The sequence below is a fragment of the Diachasma alloeum genome, unplaced genomic scaffold (assembly GCF_001412515.2).
Source record: "Diachasma alloeum isolate Michigan unplaced genomic scaffold, Dall2.0 Dall_scaffold_00185, whole genome shotgun sequence".
Lineage (NCBI taxonomy): Eukaryota > Metazoa > Arthropoda > Insecta > Hymenoptera > Braconidae > Diachasma > Diachasma alloeum.
The window spans coordinates 557,127-576,520 of NW_021680351.1; the positions used below are offsets into that span (position 1 = coordinate 557,127).

Sequence of the window (19,394 nt, forward strand, 5' to 3'; positions counted from 1 at the left end):
ATCTGGGCTTTATGAATGACAAAATTAAATACATGAAATGATATAATCATATATTTTATCCGATTATATAGCCAATAAAGTTCAGTTTTATTTGTCATAAATCTTGGCTCTTGAAGTTGTGACTCGCAGTAACAACTCAGAGCTTTTATAAATCAATAAAACGCAAATTTATTCACTTCCTTGGTCATTCATATCTTGTAACAGCGGCAATTGTTATTTGTTCCACACAAATTCTAATAACTCCACAGATTTATGGCTTCACCCTCTACCCTCCGGCCCCCGGGGAATGAAAGTGCACGAGGTAATTTTTTAATTTTTTGTGATTTATCAGAAAATCTGAATTGTATAAAACTCACATTATTAACGATTATCTCACGCTCCTCGCTGCAGACAAGGTAAACTCTCAATGCATCAATCGCACCTTTGCGTACAGCTGGGGCCAAGTGTCCCAGGTTATTGGTGAGCTCTGGCACAACTGGCGAGAGAATATTATCAAGCTGTTCCTTTGGTAATGTTGGTAGGACATCAATTAGGACACGGAGCGCATGCTGACGCACTTCCCACTCTGGATCGCGCAGTCTTTCGGATATCTCGGTGAAGGTCGAGCGCTTGTCGATGTCGGGGGGGAACTGTTGCGTGCGTACCTGAATTGTTTTAGGGTAAGGGCTTATTGAAGGGTTGTTCTGGGAAATTCAAACTTTTTTTTTCTTTATTTTTATATAACATGACGGAATTCAGGGGTGATATCTCGGGAATGAGTGCGTTTAGGAAAAAATGTCATAAAATATTTTTTATGGGAAATTTCATGAGCTAAAAAAAAGTTCTTATGATATTTTTCAAAAAACCCAACTGTTTCTGAGATATTCGGGAAATTGTAGATACAGATTTTATCGAGTTCACTCTAATCTTTCCATTTCGTTAAATTTTCGAAATATTTCTCTTTAAAAAAGGGGAAACTTTTTTTGGAGAGGGGGGGGGGAGTTGTTTGGAGGTGGAAATAAAGAGAGCGGAGTAAAATTCAGTGACAAACCACATGCTCCCAGACCGGTGTTAGCTGTATTGGCTGATCGATCTTCTCGGTATCAGGTGGAACAGGTGTCATTCTCTGTCGCATACGACGATGACAGGGTGACACCAATTCTTTATTGATATCCCGTGTTTTAGATGGTCTGGGTTCCTCGACTTGGGGCTGGAGTTGCCCCACCGTTGATCCTGTCATCGGGGACACTGCCTGATGACGCTCGATACACCCGGACATAACTTTTTACGTCTCATCGCGCTGGACCAATCACTCGCAACATTTTTCGTCACATTTTTACCGATTTTTTTCTCACTCTCTCCGAGTCCACAAATTCTTCCTTAACAAAAGGAGAAGATGAAGTGGAATAAATTAATTAAAAAACGAGACTCCAATGAATAAAAAAAATTGATAAATACTTCGAATAGAAATTCAGTAGAATTTTTTATAGAAAGCGTTAGATTTTTCTATTAATTCTCACTCTCTCGGGGTCCACAATTTATTCCTTAACAAAAGACGAAGATGAAGTGGAATAAATTAATTAAAAAACGAGACTTCGATGAACAAAAAAATTTAATAGACAATTCGAACAGAAATTCAGTAAAAAATTTTAGAGAGAGCGCTAGGTTTTTCTACTAATTCTCACTCTCTTCGGGTCCAGAAGATGGAGTGGACTGAATTAATTAAAAAACGAGACTTCGATGAACAAAAAAAATGGATAAATAATTCGACCAGAAATTCTAGGTTTTTCTATTAATTTTTTCATGCGTCAGAAACTATTCACATGTTCAATTTTCCGTCCCGGTAATTCTGTTGAACAAGGAAGTTTTTATATGTAGAACTTTGAAAAACTAACAATTAGACTCTCGCAATAAAAAATGTACTCAAGTTGGAAGACACGTGCTGCAGTCGCAAACGTTTATCGACGAGACCCGGCTAAGATTGCTGATTACTGCATAAGGGCTTTTTTATCGAGCAACAGTAAATTGTTTCAAGTTTATAGTTGGTTAAGGCCTAATACCGTTTTCTATACCGTAGTTATGTTATGCCTGTGGTGGCTCAATGTCTCGACTAAATGTGCGGGTTCAAGGTGGGGCTTCAATACCTCGGGTGGAGGTATTGAATCGGCTGGTGCGTTTATTTATTAATGGTGTTGAGAATTTTATTGGTAATGTCATCATGTAAAGTAGAACGAGCGGAAATAAATCATCTTTTGTCGCGAAAAATCGTTTTTTTCGATTATTTTGGAGGGGATTTTTTCATTATTTCCGACGGAAATTGGGAGGCGTTAGAGTCAATTCTAGTCAGTAATTAGGGGAAGAGGTTTATTAAGGCGTAGGTGAGGCGAGCCCCTCTTAATTATTTATAAAAACACGAAGGCTAATTGTTCTCATCTAATTCTCATTAATGAGACACTGCGACTACCCAAGAAGATTCACTTCATGACAAATTTAATCAACAATTATTGAAATAATTGAATTACCTCATTAATTTATAAAATTATATTAATATTCATTAATTATGTAAAAACGCGAAAGATCATTGTTATCTTCAAACTCTCAAGAAGATTAATTTCATGAAAAATTGAATGAACGATAATTAAAATAATTAACAGAGAACTAGAGAAACTGGATGATTCAGGCAGTGAGTTGATTTCCCATGTCTGTGTCAACTATTCCCCGGCAAAAAGAATTCCAACCAAATCCCCTCCTCTTTATTCGCAAAATTACGAGGAAATAAAAACATAGGACACACGGAAAGCCGGCGAAACAGTTATCGTTTAATCTCAAGACACGAAATGCTGAAGAAAGTGGTACACACGAAAGGCATTTTTATGTGATCGAAGAAACCTTACACCAGGCCATTTCGCCCATTTTTCAATGATCACAAAATTCATTCTCAACTCAACTCAACCCCATAATTAAAAAAGCAATTAAAAACAAAACTAAACAAAGAAAAATCTTCAAAAATTCAATTTTCCTTCCGATTCAATTAGTTTTCCTTTCCTCAGTTATTCATTTCAATTCAAACGGTCATTTAAATCACCTGTTTATTTATCGTGAGACAGACGGATTAATTGTATTTTATTAATTGCACAAATGAAGAAGCAAAAATTAATGAAAACACTCGTGAATGTTTGAGCGCGAACTCGGCCGACCACAGCTGGCATGTGACTGCTGTTTTCCTCCCTCATTGTGGGGTAATTTCTCTCCTCTCTCTCTTACGCTTGGTGCGCATGAATATCGACCAATAGTTGCCCCTACCTGGTGGACTAGGTACAACGCAGTGGAAACACCGGTGAGGTACATTGGTACCCCGAGGTCCTCCGTTCGCCACTGACACCAAATACAGCTGTTAATTAATTTCCAATGGCGATTAAAAAAATCGAAAAGCGGGAGGACCGGCCTTTTCGGTGATTAAAGAATCTTCACTGACATTCTCGCAGCATTTATTTGCGGATTGAATGAATTATTTTGGTGTCATTAATTTCCCCGGGGGGAATTCGATCAATTGTGCATTAATGAGGCGTTGATTAGTTCGGCTGTGAAGTGAAGCAGGATTTTTCAGGATTTTATTGGTAGGGAAGGTTGGGGTAAAACAGACACTTTTGACTTTTTTTAATGTCAATGAGGGGCTGAAATGTTGCTAAAATTTTTTTTTTTTTTCAATACAAAGAACAGCTCTTTCCCTTTGTGACGAGTCTAAATTGAGCTCAATTGATCAATTTGTTTCGGAGTTATGAATAATTTTATTTCTCCCCCCGATTTCTCGACGGAATTACCAATTAAATGAGATTCACAGGGGAGAGACATTAAAGTAGCTCTAGCCTTACAGTAAATTCAAAGATTATTGGAAACTGCAAAAAATTGCAGAAAACTCGATTAGATTGGGAATTCTAATTTTTTTCTCAATTTAATTATCGTTTTGGTGTTTCAAAGAAGAAATGTTTCAAAATTAGGATTTAACCCAGTGTCTTATGTGAAAATCAACATTTCCATTGTAATCAAAGATTAAAATCTGAATTTTTTTTCACCTCGTAAAAAATAATCCACCGTTTTGCAAACAAGTTTTATTATTTATTTATAAGAGGGAAATGTTTGAAAAAATATCAATATTTTGCGAAATTTAATTTAGATAATACTGACTGGGTATGAATTTTTTCAAATTTTTTCCATGCAATTTAGTTGAAAAATTGAAAAACTGAAAATATCCAAAAGTACAGCGAAGCCCGGTCGAACGGTAGAGCTACTTTAATTGAGGAATTGTTCTGCAGTAAAATTTGATTAATCTGTCATTTCGCAGTTTCTTCATTTTTCCATTAATTATTCCAACTATTGTTGAATCAATTTCATTATTTTCATTCGTTATTTTACGCATCCAAATTTCTGTAGTATTACTAAGCAGAAATTCGTGGGAAATGAAAACTTCTTTTGAAAATGCATGAATTTTTTTTATCGAAAAGGAATGGAAATTTCCGTCGGGAATCAGTTTTATTTTCGTGCGTGTTACGCTGAATAGTTCGACCCGTCGAATGAAATTGATGTCACGTCCTCGGTTGATAAGTCAAAGACGCGCTAGGGCTGTTGATCTTGACGATTGTTTAAGGACACGTCGATCAGACAATCCCGAAAATAGGACAAGTTCTACCGATTGAGTCGCTTCATTATTCAGGCGCGTCAAGTGCCTCTCAACTCCTCTGCACGCCACTGAATCCCGAGCTACTAATGTGATAATAGAAATAATGAAAATCGATTTCAGATCTCATTGATTCGCAGACCAGCCCCAGCCCTTCAATAAAATTCCAATGGAAATCCTGTGGAAAAGCCGTAGAATTCCAACAGAATTTTTTTATCAGAGACCTAATTCTTTAATTTTTCCTTTTGTGAGGAAATTATTTTTGACGTTTGTTTTTTCACTCGGCGTCCCCTGAAATAGATCTCTCTAGTTCATTTTAGATATCTCAGGCCGACGAATGTAACTCTCCACCGAAAGAAATGTACGACTACATTAGAAGTGAAACAATTGGGTCAAGTGTCCCCCGGGGGGACCCAGAGCTTGGACACAATAATATAACGAGACTGCCTTCAACTTCCGGTACTCCTGCGTCTCACGCAAGCATCCACCACTTCACCCCCGCTCATTTGGCTCTCATACTTCGAGCGATAACATCGATTCCATCATTTTTCGGCCACTGACTCTGTGATCAATGATGACGGAGCGATACTGATCTGAATGAAATTCATGGGAATTTATGTGGAGTGGAGTTTGTAATCAGGGAAATTCACTATTTTCGGTGATTATGGGCTGTACGGGTCACCAAAATGATGATTTCGATCATTTCGACGGAAAAATTATGGTATACTCAATAGGAACTAGATAACAAATCAATAGAATCTGGAAAATGACATTTTAAACGTGAAATAAAAAATGAAATTTGATTTTTTGAATAAAATTAATTTTACTTGACCCTTACGACCGTCACGATACAAAATGAAAAGCTTCTATGAAATAAAATTTTTAAAATTCAATAAAATAGAAATTTAATTTAATAAAATAAAATTTAATTTTTTAAATTGAGTAAAAAATGAAATTTTATTTTTTAAATAAAAATTTTGGTAATGAAATGTCATGTTGAATGAGATTTTCTGTTCAATAGAATCTTCTGTGAAATTTTTCCATGCATGAAGCATTGAATGTTGGATATTTAATCATTTTATTTGACCCTTATGACTCTTACGATATAAAAAGGAAAATTTGGATGATGACAGGGAGAATATTCCACCAGAAATTATCTTCAGCCCATAATAAAATATTGCTTTTATTTGAAACAATAGATAAATGTCAACACAAACTAAAAATAATTTTCAATTGCATCAGCGACTCCTCAATAATCAATGGTAACCCACCAAAAATTGTCATGAAAGCAAAACAACGCTCACTAATAATCGCCCTAACTCGTTTACATTCATGTATTTTCGCCATTTAATCGATAATTGTCCACTGAATGAGACAAATCATCCAAAGTCATTGTAATCTCTCAATAATCTAACTAATTACATCCTTCGCTGTTCAGTCCTAGAAGAATCGAATTATTCCAACATTAAGAATCGTCGGAATTATCACAAACAATTGTCTCGATGATCTCGTGTTCATTACAGCTCTAAATATAATTTTAAATTAACTAAAAACAATTTTTAAAATTAGCTAACTGATGATTCTAAGGGGAGAGGCTATTATTTCGTGAATACCTCGGTGACGAGTGGTTCAGCGGTATTATTTCGCACAACCACTCATTACAGAGATAATGAGCAATGAACAAAGGAGGAGAAAATTCGAAAAACAGTTGAGTGAAAAAAACTTTCATTCAAGTTTTGGTAATTATCTCGTTCAAGAGTGGTCTGACAAAAAAATTGTCAGAATATTTATCGTAGACAATTAAATTTCCACCAAAAAATGTCTACTGACATTTCCTTCAAAACCCACGTATTCTCGAGATAAATGCAAAAAACTGGAGAGCCATCTTCATCCCCCGAGTGAAATTATAACAGGACGACGAAAAAATCTTCGTAACTATTCAAAGAATCTCCATCCCCTTCTTCGATATGAGAGGCTCTGTCCTCTCGTCTTCCTCTTCGCCCCTGATCCCCTCCCTCGATGAATTCTGCACAGGATTCTGCGAGTACAGAATAACAGCGTAGCTGACCATTCCAATAGCCAGAACAGTGTTGAGATATATGGGAATTCCGAAGAGGATCCAGCAGAGAATTGCAGTGAACACGAGCTCCAAGGCACTGGCAAAAGTCTTGAGGATTGAGTTCAAGGTCTTCAAGAAGAAGCTCGTGATTATTCCCACTGCTGCATTGTTGGCTATTATCACTAGGACTTTGGGATCGAAGAGAATACTGGGGCCTAGGTTGTCGAAGGCACCCAGCAGATTCCCCTGGAGTATTAATACTAGTATGTTGCACATAATACTGTCGATGTACATGAAGACGTTTTGCACGTAGATGTCTATGCTGGCGCCTTGGCCTTTCAGGAGGTACTCGTTGTAGACACCAGCTAGGCAAGAACAGATTGTCTGCAAGAGGAATGATGAAGGATGTGTCAAACTTTTTTTTTTATTGTCCCAAAAAATTTATATTTTTCGCGCTGTTGAAAATTTTCGTCTGAATGCTTGATTTCAATTGAATTTTAATTTGTCGTTGAAAAATGAAATATTCCATTGATTTTCTGTCTGCATGATTGAAAATCAGTAAAATACTTGATTTTTCAGTGCAATTATTCCGTGGGAATTCGGAAAAATCATGAAAATTCAGGAATAAAATTGAAAATTTAATCAAATTCCTTGATTTCTACCTAAAACTTCGAAAACAATCGAAATAACATTCGAAAAATAATCCACCCGGGCCTTCAGCGTTATTTATTATTTTGAATTCGTTTTTTTGATGAAAAGTTTGTGTTGAAAACAAAATTTATTACCTGAATGAATATGAACAATGTGTCAAACTTTTTTTTTTATTGTCCCAAAAAATTTATATTTTTCGCGCTGTTGAAAATTTTCGTCTGAATGCTTGATGTCAATTGAATTTCAATTTGTCGTTGAAAAATGAAATATTCCATTGATTTTCTGTCTGCGTGATTGAAAATCAGTAAAATACTTGATTTTTCAGTGCAATTATTCCGTGGGAATTCGGAAAAATCATGAAAATTCAGGAATAAAATTGAAAATTTAATCAAATTCCTTGATTTCTACCTAAAACTTCGAAAACAATCGAAATAACATTCGAAAAATAATCCACCCGGGCCTTCAGCGTTATTTATTATTTTGAATTCGTTTTTTTGATGAAAAGTTTGTGTTGAAAACAAAATTTATTACCTGAATGAATATGAACAATGCGTTAATATTGAGGTGAAAATTGGAAACTGTGCTTCCGGAGTTCAAGTTGACGTGCTTCATCATGCAGCCCAGTGTCAATATCACTAGAGACATCCATTGCTTCTTCGATAATTGCTTCTTAAAAACTACCTGAAGGCAAAATAAATGATTCATCATTCAGTCCATCACTCAAACAACAGAAGAGTCGAATATTCATCCCAGAAAATTACCTGGAAAATAATTCCAGTGATTACTACCCTAAACTGCAGAAGGAGATAGTAAGTCGTGGGGTCGAACGCAGCGAGATTTATGAACGCTAAATTGTTGTACAGACAGTAGAGGAATGATGGGATCATATACAGCAACAACACCTTTCTGTGCTTTATCATCTCGGGCAAGAGAGATGAAATATCATTACTGAAAGCCAAAAAAAATATTGATAATAAAATTAAATTTTGATTTTCCTCGTAATCGTGGGAAAATATCTGAACGAATATTTCCAGGAGAAAATGTCATAAGAGTTTTTCAAAACGTCAAAAGTTGATTAAATTTTAAAAAATATGTATTTTCTGACATTTTCAACTTCACAAGTATAAGAAACATTTTTCTTTCTTATTTTTATAAAAATTGTCATTTGTTTATTTTTATGTTTTATAAGAAAGTTGATTTTTGTCACAAAATTATTTCACTCCAGCAGTTTTAGTGCGACTGATGGGCTGATAATGGAAAAAGAGGAATAATACTCACTTCCCGCAGTATAATATTGTAGATACTATCAGTTTGAGCACTTCAGTCATAAGCACAACGGTGACAACGTTGTATTTGTAATCTCCTTTGGTTTGAGACCATGTTACAATTATCCCTGGAACAAAATATCAGTCATTATCAGCTCAATTATCTGTACAATTATTTTAAAAGATTACAATAATTACAATAATTTTCGAGGTATTGACGTAATAAACAGACATTTTCTGAGACATAATTTCTCCAGATTTCAGGGTATTTTGAGTCATTTCTACCCAAATGAGAGGATCAAAAAAATCTCGAAAAAAGGGAAAAATGGGTCCAGTTTTTCGCAAATATCTATGTCTAATAGGAAAATGTAATTCCCAAATTCTAATCTCAAAATAAAACAATTCATAATGACGACAAAAAATTCGATGGAGTTGTCAATTCATAATGAAAAAAAATGAAAGAAAAAAAATCATGAAATTTCAGGTTTCACTGAAAATTCAGTAAAATTCCAGAATTTTAAGCAGCACAAAGACGAGAATTCCTCAATTTCAGTGCCAAATTACATTGAATTTTCCGTGAAATCTGAATTTTCAATAACGAAATCCCTCGAAATTCCGTGGTAATTAAATTCGATAAAAACTTCCAAAAAGTGTACAACAGATCTATGCATTGGTTCTTAGAAATACTTAACAATTCTGTTTTCTGAAAAAAATTTCATTAATTCCCAGAATGAGACAACCCTAATACCAAAAAAATGGTTCGAGTTTTCATGAATATCTTTAATTCCAATTGAGCATAACACGAACATGTTCATTCTGGCCTTCCCTGTGCTCTCATTTTTCCTGTAAAAACATTTCCTATTTCCCTTCAATTCAGACGCATCCACAAATAGCGAGCGCCACCACAGCCAAACTCCATTCCATCCATTTTTCAATGAAAATGAAAATTAGTAAAATGAAAATTTTAATCATGACTATTATTAATGTTGTTTACCTTGATTTACAAAGAGGGCCATGTAGGATATGAATATAACCGCACTCCATCGTCCCGGGAACAGTTCTCCCCAGCTGACGTTTCCCATTTTCTCGAGTCATACATTTATTTCAAAAAGTCAAAAATATTCTTCGACTCAAATTAATTCACACAACTCCGGAAATGGAAAAAAAAATGCACTCTTGGAGCGACGTTGATGGCATCAAACGCCGGACTATTCGGAGCTGAGTGTGGAGTCACCAGTTGTAAATAATCGTTGACAGACCCTGTGCGCATGTGCGTGCACACGACCGCATGGATTCATTCCTATAAATGTTTGGAAATAGACCTCATGGTCAACTGCACTGAGTGATTGCATTAGCAGTAGAGTTGGCCGTTAATACCACGAGATTGCACCGGCATTATCCATAATTGATGGATGTTGAAAAAGCTCGAAAGATTATTGACGAATTTCGCACTTTTACAGAACTTGTCGCTAATTGATTTTGCAGTTAATATCGGTTTTTTGGGAATAACTCGGAAAGGGGAGGAGATAGCGGAATTCTTGCCAAGACCTCTTCCGTAGGGAATGGGAAGGGCTACAAAAAAGGTCCTGACAAGTTTTCCGGTATCTCCGGTAGTTTTCGAGATATTTACGAAAAACTCAGGCCATTCTTCTGTTCTTCCAATTTGGTCATTGTAGTTTGAAATCAGTTGTTTGTAAATATCTCGGGAACTGAAGGAGATAGCGGAGTTCTTGTCAGGACCTTTTTTGTAGCCCTTGAAATTCCCCACAAAAAAGTCTAATGAAAATTTTCGCTATCTCTCTTAGATTCCGAGATATCTGAGAAACAAAAACTAGTCGAGAACGGAAATCCACTCGCAATGTTCCATCAGGTTCTACCGTTCCTCACCTCCACCTGTGTCAGGTTAATCACCTGTTCCCTCCCGTAACCTAACCTCACTAGCACCTCTGAACACGTTTTTTCAAAATGCTACAAAAAGATGTTTCTTTTTTTTAATCAATAACGAATCACAATTTCTGAAATTTCACGTTGAAATCACTTTTTTGAAGATATCTCACAATCGAGACGAAATATCGAAATTTCAGTCTCAACCTTTTTTGTAGCTCTCGATTTTCCCCACAAAAATGGTCTTCAGTAAAAATCGTCTATCTCCCACAGATTACGAGATATTTACAAAAAACATTCACCTATTTCTATTTTTCTCACCCGTAATTAATTAAAGTCTTCCACAAGTTAATGAGCAAATCCACTCAATCAGTCCCACGTAATCTGATCAATCAATCAACAAAATGATTAATTTTTCGATAATCAATTCATCGCGATTTCCCCAAATGTTTCGTTCATTACTCGTTAGTCGTCTCTTCAAGAAGAGTTATGAAAATAATGCAAAGACTAATGAGGAGCTCGAGAACGTCACGCCCAGACACTCGATAAAAAAATGATAACACAATCAGTCCCTGATAATGACCAATTCAATCAATCCCGGAAGTTGAACATTTTCGTATTTTCGTCAAAACTTCCAAGAATTACAATTTTATTAAATCTATCTAATTCACGATCATTAATTAAGTGATCAATTATTTTTTAATAAAACCTCTAGCCCTAGATTTTCCCTTTTTTTACGACAAACTCAACTCGAAAGTGAATTCCCCTAAAAAATTCTGCTGAATTGACAATTTCATTTCCCTCCTCGCGAGTGGAAATGTTCTCAAACATTTTTTTTCAACGAATAAGACGATGATAAATTGCTGAATAAGATGAATATGTTTGTCCCCTGCGTACTCACGGAATTGAGAATAAAAAGATAAAGTGGGAGGGGGTAATCATTTCCTGGAAACATTTCGACTGCTATCTACATCCGTTTCAATATGCTCTCTTTTATTTATATTATTACTATAATTCATCTACTATTGTACAGTCATATAATTTGTTATTTCGTTATGTACATAGTCGAGGTCAAGAAGATTCACTTTATCGTATTTTTGTTTACTTGTATCGAATAACCTGAGGGGAGCGGACAACCTGATGAGTCGAACTAAACGAGTTTTCTCAATTAGCATTAACTGCGAGATCGAGTCGCTATAAAGAAAAATATCGAGGAGGAAATGTCCTTCGAGTTTTTTTTTTCAAAATTAAAAAAAAAATGTACACAATAACAATTAAGAATTAGTTTTTTTTGGAATTCGACTCCTATACAGCTAATTAACTTCCCGATCTATCGGGTAGTTATTGTAATTTCATTCAGTTTGATATCAAAATTTGTGGCATTCATGTAAAATAGGGAAAAAAAATATCCTTCTAACATTTAAAATATATTTTCGATTCTTTCTGAAATATTTTTTGGGCTATTTTACATGAATGCTACAATTTTTTATTAAAAAACAAACGAAAATAGCTGTGTAGGAGTCAAATTTCGAAGAACTAATTCGTAATTGTTATGGAACCCATTTTTTCAAAAATTTTGGACTATTTTTAACACTTTAAGCGTCCGCGGGGCAAACGAACAATAAACAATAAATTTTTTGCACTAATTATTAACTTTTAGATATATTTTAGTAAATAAACAATCTTCAATGTGTGAGAAATCTCATTCCAATGGCCCGCGACTTTTGAAACTGATAATAGTCTCCCCTTAGAACGAATATCGCATTATTTTTTTAATTTTCGATTTATCATCAACTTAATTATGAACCAAATGAGATCCACAATGGAGTCAACTTAATCAACTAATTCGTTTACAGTAAAATTTGATTAATCTTTGATTTCGCAGTTTCTCCATTCTTCCATTAATTATTTCACTTATTGTTGATTAAATTTCTCATAAAATGAACCTCCTTGGATAATTAATTATAACATTATTTCTTTCTTCATTAGTCGCAGTACCTCATTAATGAGAATTCGAAGATAACAATTATCCTTCGTGGTTTTATAAATAATTACTTCAATATATTTTACACTGTGACTTTAATATAAAATTTATCAATAGCAAATGGGAGGCACTCGCCTCACGTACGTCTTGATGAACCTCTTCCCCTAATTAATGATTAGAATAGTCTCTCATACCCACCACAAACATAACATCAAGCCTCTCCTAATTTGTTAAAGTCTCCGAACATTACCGTCATTCTCTTGTCAATAATTTTCAAATTTTGGGAATTGGAAGCACAAAAGTGAAAAAATAAGAGACGAACGTGGTTTTTATACTTTCAGAGGTGATTACTGCTTCGATAATTAGTTTTTAGGCGTGAAGCTAATGAACTCATGGTCTGTCTGAAGATTACAGAACGAAAAGTCGAGAAATTTTGGACTTATTTAATTCAAGTGGTGAAAAATCCAAATTCAAATCCACTTCTCCCTGAGATAATTAACGTAATTAATTCCGGGAAAAGTCTCACCATCACCTTTACCCCTTCAGTCCACAAATTCAATCGTAATTGCAAATAAAGTGAAATAAATTCAATTACCTAACTGTCCACAGAACAAGTGATCAAATAAAATTCAGTACATCATGAATTCCCTCGATATCTTATTTAATGGCACTTGATTGCAATAAATGGACGTTTAATACTTTATTCATTTTATTGAAAAAATCTCTTCTAAATTCACGTAATCAATCGAAAAAGTGTAAGTACCCGGTGTATAAACAACTCGAAAATGAAAAACATCTGTGATTACGAGAACCAAAAAAACAGAATTGTTGAATCACTCACTTTAGTCGGAATTTTGCAATTGCTTGAGAATCTGCTGAGATATCATTTTAGTTGCTTCACTGGCATTTGGAATAAGAAATCTGTCCATGTCAGTTATTACTGGATTCTCATTGTACTGTGTTGCACTACCGTATTTGAATGTTATCAAGTCTGGGTGACGCTTCCGGGATGTTATTTTGACGATTGTCGAGAGGGGACGTTTCACAATCACGTGTGCTGCGTCTCGACGTCCTGGGATCTCTCGAAGGACTATTAAATGGCTGTCGGTTACCAGGAGATGACTGGAAAATTTTTTCAAACGATTATTGAATGATGAATTCAGATTTTTTTGAGGCAAAAACAACTACATTGTCATCATAATTAATTAAGGCATTGACGAAATGTTTTTTTCAATAAATGAGTAGCTATTGTTGCTAACAAATTAATAATTTGCTTCCAAATGGATTCTCTTTTTTAAAATTCTTATTTCACTATTCTCGTCTACTATTTTTTCATCTCACAGTACTATCATCAATTGAAATGTCATCGAAATTTATATTCACGAAAAAATTGATGAAATTCGATTGATTCCTTCGAAGAAAATTTCTAATAAAAATGAACAAAAAATCTATTCTCGCGTAATAGTCACCTGTCATAAACATATCCGTTAACTTTGACCTCCTGGCACTTGAAGGAATGTAGAAGCTGTGGATCCTTGAGCCACTGCTGAATGGAGACCACCTCGACAGGCTCCTCGCTCTCTGGAGTGCTCATGACAACGTCAGGATCGTGATCGTCGTCTATACTGAATACTGGTGCTGTGTGCCTGGACCTCCTGGGCTCTGGGTTCTTCTTCTCACTCGTGGTATCACTAGCAGAAGTGTTGACGATGTAATCGAAGAGCTTTCCCTTCACCTCCTGGCTCTTCAGCTTCATTGCCAGTCCAATTTTCCCGAATAAATCTGAATTATTGTTCTTGACTTTCACAGGGCTTGCCTCGTTGGAATTAGCCTCTGATAAATTTGCATTGCACACTAGGCAATGCTGAGAGTTGTGGTCCACAAGATTCGATACAACTTCATCACCAAAATATTCATGAATTGCTGAAAAAAGAAAATTATTGACAGCACATTTTTCCTGAGTTAATTGTGTTAATCATATTAGAAATGGCATGAGAATATTATTCAAACTAAATATTCCGATAATTTCATTGTTAAATTTATTCTACATTCAATTCTGTAATTCGAGTTATGCTATTGGATTTTTGCAAAATAAAAATAAGAAATGAAAGTCAGTGTAAAATATACCGAAGTAATTATTTATAAAATACAAATTTAATCAACAGTAATTGAACTGAAATAAAGCTCGTTGATGAATTTCTTTAATCATCCCCTACCTTGATATCCATTGGCAACCATGCTGACGTACTGCGTGTGCTTCTGAAGGAACGAAGCCACAACCATATGAGTATATCTGTCCTCCTCCTGTCTCCCACTCCCCAGGAAGCAGAGGTGTTCCCCCCCAGCATTGGAGCCCACTGCGAGTGCCTGCCTCTGGGCCTGAAGGAGACCCTGGACAGCAGTGGCGAAGGCAGCTGGCTCCTGGAGCATAAGATTGCAATCCAGGTGGAAGGCTGTGGGGAGGTGTCCAGCGTTGTACTGCTCAGCAGGTCTGCAGTCCACGAGGAAGAACCTCACCGACTCCACGGGCCCGCCAGAGGACATCGGCGCCTCCACAGAGTTCTCCACGAGCTCCTGGGCTGACACTGGCAGGCACAACGCGTGAGAAATGAATTTCTCGTCACCCCCTTCACCGAACATTATGGAGTAGAGATCCTGCTTGAAGGAGGTGGGGGTCTTCATGGCGTAGTACTGGGCGAGGGAGCAGAAGTCAGTGACGTCTTCAGCTTCTAGGGCACAGGGCATTGCCGAGAGGGTGTCCACTATGCTCTGCTTGTCCTCGTCCTTCATACTGAGGATTTGCTCTCTGGTGAAGGCCAGTGATTAATCATTATTTGAGTAAAAAAAGAATGGAAGTTTCAAATTAATTATGAGGGCATTTGCAATGCAGTGATTGAATTTATTTCACTTCATTTGTAATTGCAATTAATTTTGCGAATTGATTTTGATGGAAAAATCTGAAAATTATTGACATGTCATTTTATCATCTTCAAACAGGCCATGACTTCATTAGCTTCACCGACGCAATCTCTCTTATTTTTTCACTTTTGTGCTTTCAATTGCCAAATTTTAAGAATTTTAAGAATCAATGCGAGAAATTAGAAGCTTGATGTTATGTTAATTAGGGGAAGAGGTTCATCAGATATACTGAAGTAATTATTTATAAAAACACGAGGAAATTGAAGCAATAATCATTAAAATAATCAATGGAAAAATAGGGAAATTGCGAAATCAAGGATTGATCTAATTTACTGTAGACGACCTAGTATTCATTTGTTCAAAATCTGGGTTAAAAATTAATTGCATGCGGAGTATCATGAGAAATTTCCTCACGTGAAAATTAATTGAACATAAAAAATTGATTCGATCAGCAAAACATATGTTTAAACTTCATATTCTATTCTGAGATATTTATCCACTGAATGTCAACGATATTCCTCATCAATTCCTAGCATTACCTTGCATTTATCACCATGATTAACGAAAGAAACATCATGAAGAATGGATCAGCCTGCATGAAGTAGAGATCCCACATTGTGCAGACAGCTGGGAGAGAGCAGACCCCCGCAAATAGTGTGTTCACCCAGCCCTTGGTGTATTGATCTGGTGACACTCTCTTGGTGTCCAAAAAGGAGCATAATTCAGGCTCGTGGTACAGTAAGAGGAGTCTCAGGACTGCGCTGCTCGTTTCGCCCCTGTAAAAATCCAATAAAAAATGATAAAACGTCGTTGAAGGGTGGCTGAGGGGGTGGCGATGTTTACCTGGGGATGTAAACGTCTCTTATGGCCTCGAATAAATTGTACGTAGCTGAACGAGGCAGTTTGAGGGCCACCAGTGGCCCCAGGAGCTCCAGCCAGCCATTTCCCCTCGCGTACGTCTTTCCTCTACTTTTGCAGTAGAATGTCAGAATGGACTCCAGGTCGGAGAGGACGGATACCTTGTCTTCGTCGTCGTTTCCAAGTTTTCCTGGGGATAACTCATGATTCAAAGGAATTCTCCGATAGAAATTGTTCGGCGTTTTGGGATCTTTCATTGTCAAACAATTTTTTTTGTGGTAAAATCGCGAAAAATTAACTTGCACCCCCTGACCCGCCATTGGAGTGCGTAAAAATAAATAATTAGTCCGAAAAAATTGATTCTTTATTGTTTGTTTGTTTAAATTCGTTTATAGCAGCCAGTTTCCGACACATTATACGTCGAAATACCTCAAGATCATTTATGTAAACTGTAAGGGATTCTGGGGAAATCCTTAATATTTAACTATGAGTGTCTCTGGTGAATTTAAGGTGCTGTGTTATATAATTACCACAATTTCAACTTATACTCAAATCAAAGAATTCGTCTTTACCAACAAGCTGCTGGCAGTCCTCTCTGATGACATTCTGCTCGGCGAGGTCGAACACCTCGTTAAAAAGTATCAGCTGATTGCCCCTGTCGGTGACGTCGAGGCACGCCTGCCAGACGTCGGGTCTGAGGTTCCCCGGGACTGGCTGGCCCTTGCAGATAGCGTAGATATCGGAGGCGGAGGGCACCTCGGTGTCCAAAAGCGCCGCTTCCAGCTCCAGAACCCTGGACAAAGACACGAGATATGGTAAACAGGTCCAGGGAAATTGGGATGGACGGTTAAGGATGTTTTGGCCCTTTCGGCCAAAATTCAATTTTTTTTTCATTTTTCTGGCAAATTATTGATCGGATTGACGCGAAAAAATATACCATTTTTGCGTTTTATCATTACTTAATCACTCCCGAAATTTCATGATCGTGCAATCATTTTCCTGCGTTTTTTCTAAAACTTCAGAAATTCACAAAACTTTAGAGAAACAAAAAACTTCAGAAATTCACAAAACTTTAGAAAAAACGCAGGAAAATGATTGCACGATCATGAAATTTCGGGAGTGATTAAGTAATGATAAAACGCAAAAATGGTATATTTTTTCACGTCAATCCGATCAATAATTTATCAGAAAAATTCAAAAAACGTGAATTTTGGCGAAAAGGCGAAAATACATCCATAAGAGAAATTCGAGTTTCGTTGGAGGATCTTAAATAAATGAATCACCTAAATGGGGATATGATGGCTTCCACACCTTCAAGAATGTTTTAATTGGCAGAAAAAAATTATTTGAAGTGAAAATAACAAAACTAAAAACAGAGAATTAAATTTTGAAATAGTTTAATGCAGCCGAAACCCCTAATTTCTGGACGACTGGGCCATATTTTTTTTATTTATCCAATGTCCATCAAGAGGAAAAATAATTAATCACATGATTACACAAGAATAATGTTATTGAAAGGTGAAATAATCAGTACAGTTTTCGGTTTATTTATAGAATATTCAAAGCAAGTTTAAATCGTCAAGAAATTGACCTGTTTAAAGTATTCTCAAATGTCTACACGATTATTTTCAAAATTGAACTCGGAAAATGAGAGGAAAAAAAGGCAAATGATCGGATGAGCGATTATATCTTCATGCGATGTTCTTTGAACATTTCCTAAATTATTAAGTATTTTTGTTGCCATCACAGCCTTCGAAAGTGACTCACGAGACGCGGATGGTGACACTTGTATGTAAATTGGGGTTTACGGAAGCATCTGCGTCGATTCAGGGTGTTAATAAAAATTCGTGATTAGTGTCCTGATGGGAATTTAATATTTTCTGTTCAAGTATTCATCGTCATAAACACGAAATGGGTAGAATGAAATAATCATCGATTTTCAAGGTAAAATAGAGCATCGATCACAGGTTTTTTTAATTAAAAAAAAATGAGGCAGAATGTCGTAAAACAGAATATCTTTAATCTCAATAACTTGAGAACCGCAGAGTGAAATTTCCCCATTTTTTTTTCATTCTCGAGGTATTTCTTCAAGCTTCAAAATGACATCCGACTCATCTAAATCGTGTCGTTCAGTCAGGAGATATCGACGGCTGACGAAAGCTCGTTCCACCCCACTCTCTCTTATGAGAAAAAAAATAACGACAAGTCACTAAATAAACAAAGTTCGGTAACATCTGACTCCCCTGCACCATCTGACTCCACAGGGCAATTATAACCTTCACAAATCACGAAAGTAACCCCCGGAGGGCACAAGAGACGCGGAAACAACTGACTAATTGACTTTTAATGAATTCTAGAGGGAACGATCGACGGAAAATGGAAATGAGACTCACCAAGTGTTTTCATTCTCCTCCAGAGCCATTTTGGTAAACGTCAGAGCGAATTATTTCGTAAAAACAGGCCTCACCCACCACCTACAACTTGTAATCAGCGATAATCAGTGGATAACTTCTCTATTATCATGATTTTGAGTCACTCGTTCTGGATTTGTGGTTATTCCCGCATTTTTCATTTTTCAATTCCACGTAGTGCACCTGTGACGAGTCAGCGAGTTGATAAAACTCGACGATTAATTGGGTGATGGGTGCGCGGTTATGTTGACATTTTCCCTCTGCGCATGCGCACGCGGAGACCGCGACGGGAACTTTTGAATTTTGGAAAGTAGAGGCGAATGGGGTAAAGTGGATACTCGATTTTTCTTTCTCAAGTTTTCGGGTATGAGAAATCCGAATCCGGTGGTATTTTTTATGTAAGTGCGTGCAATTAATAGTTATAAACAAATTAAGTGGTTTTTTTGATGATTTTTTTTTATGGGAAACATTGGCAAATAGAAGAAAATGTTCATGACAAAAGTTGTTCCTTTTTGTGTAATAAATAATCATCAATTTTTTTAATCAAAATCCATCAATCCGTTGCCGAAATATGGTCCACCAGGTGAACGCGGGAGGATGCGCGGCGCGCGCAGTCCGCTCGAACCTCTTCCGTGTCGCGTACGCACCCATTTTCACATCATTTTGAAGCTTTCGTCATGGATGTAACAATTGAAGGAGTAATTCAAAG

At 36.3% G+C, this 19,394-nt stretch overlaps 3 protein-coding genes across 3 annotated transcripts in view; all 3 read right to left on the reverse strand.

Annotated features, from left to right (window-relative positions):
- Positions 1 to 1,346, reverse strand: part of LOC107048003 — a 32,257-nt gene extending 30,911 nt beyond the window's left edge. Inside the window, exons 1-2 of the mRNA XM_015270952.1 lie at positions 1,031 to 1,346; positions 357 to 644 (exon numbers count right to left, since the gene is read on the reverse strand). Coding sequence (XP_015126438.1) covers positions 357 to 644; positions 1,031 to 1,258 — 516 coding nt within the window. The 5' untranslated portion in view covers positions 1,259 to 1,346. The remainder of the gene's footprint in view (positions 1 to 356; positions 645 to 1,030) is intronic.
- Positions 1,347 to 5,807: 4,461 nt separating this feature from the next.
- LOC107048172 (UDP-galactose transporter senju) lies at positions 5,808 to 9,908 on the reverse strand. The gene is made up of 5 exons (XM_015271233.2): positions 9,624 to 9,908; positions 8,643 to 8,757; positions 8,126 to 8,312; positions 7,896 to 8,045; positions 5,808 to 7,097 (listed from the first exon to the last, which is right to left on the reverse strand). The coding sequence occupies exons 1-5, from the start codon at positions 9,709 to 9,711 to the stop codon at positions 6,594 to 6,596; spliced, it is 1,044 nt and encodes a 347-aa protein (XP_015126719.1). The 5' UTR covers positions 9,712 to 9,908; the 3' UTR covers positions 5,808 to 6,593.
- A 2,248-nt stretch (positions 9,909 to 12,156) lies between these two features.
- Positions 12,157 to 18,919, reverse strand: LOC107048173 (TBC1 domain family member 23). Its single transcript, XM_015271234.1, has 7 exons — positions 18,668 to 18,919; positions 16,847 to 17,067; positions 16,260 to 16,464; positions 15,956 to 16,192; positions 14,714 to 15,303; positions 13,967 to 14,420; positions 12,157 to 13,619 (listed from the first exon to the last, which is right to left on the reverse strand). Exons 1-7 carry the CDS (start codon positions 18,694 to 18,696, stop codon positions 13,340 to 13,342), a joined length of 2,016 nt encoding a protein of 671 aa, XP_015126720.1. The 5' UTR covers positions 18,697 to 18,919; the 3' UTR covers positions 12,157 to 13,339.
- Between the last annotated feature and the right edge of the window lie 475 nt (positions 18,920 to 19,394).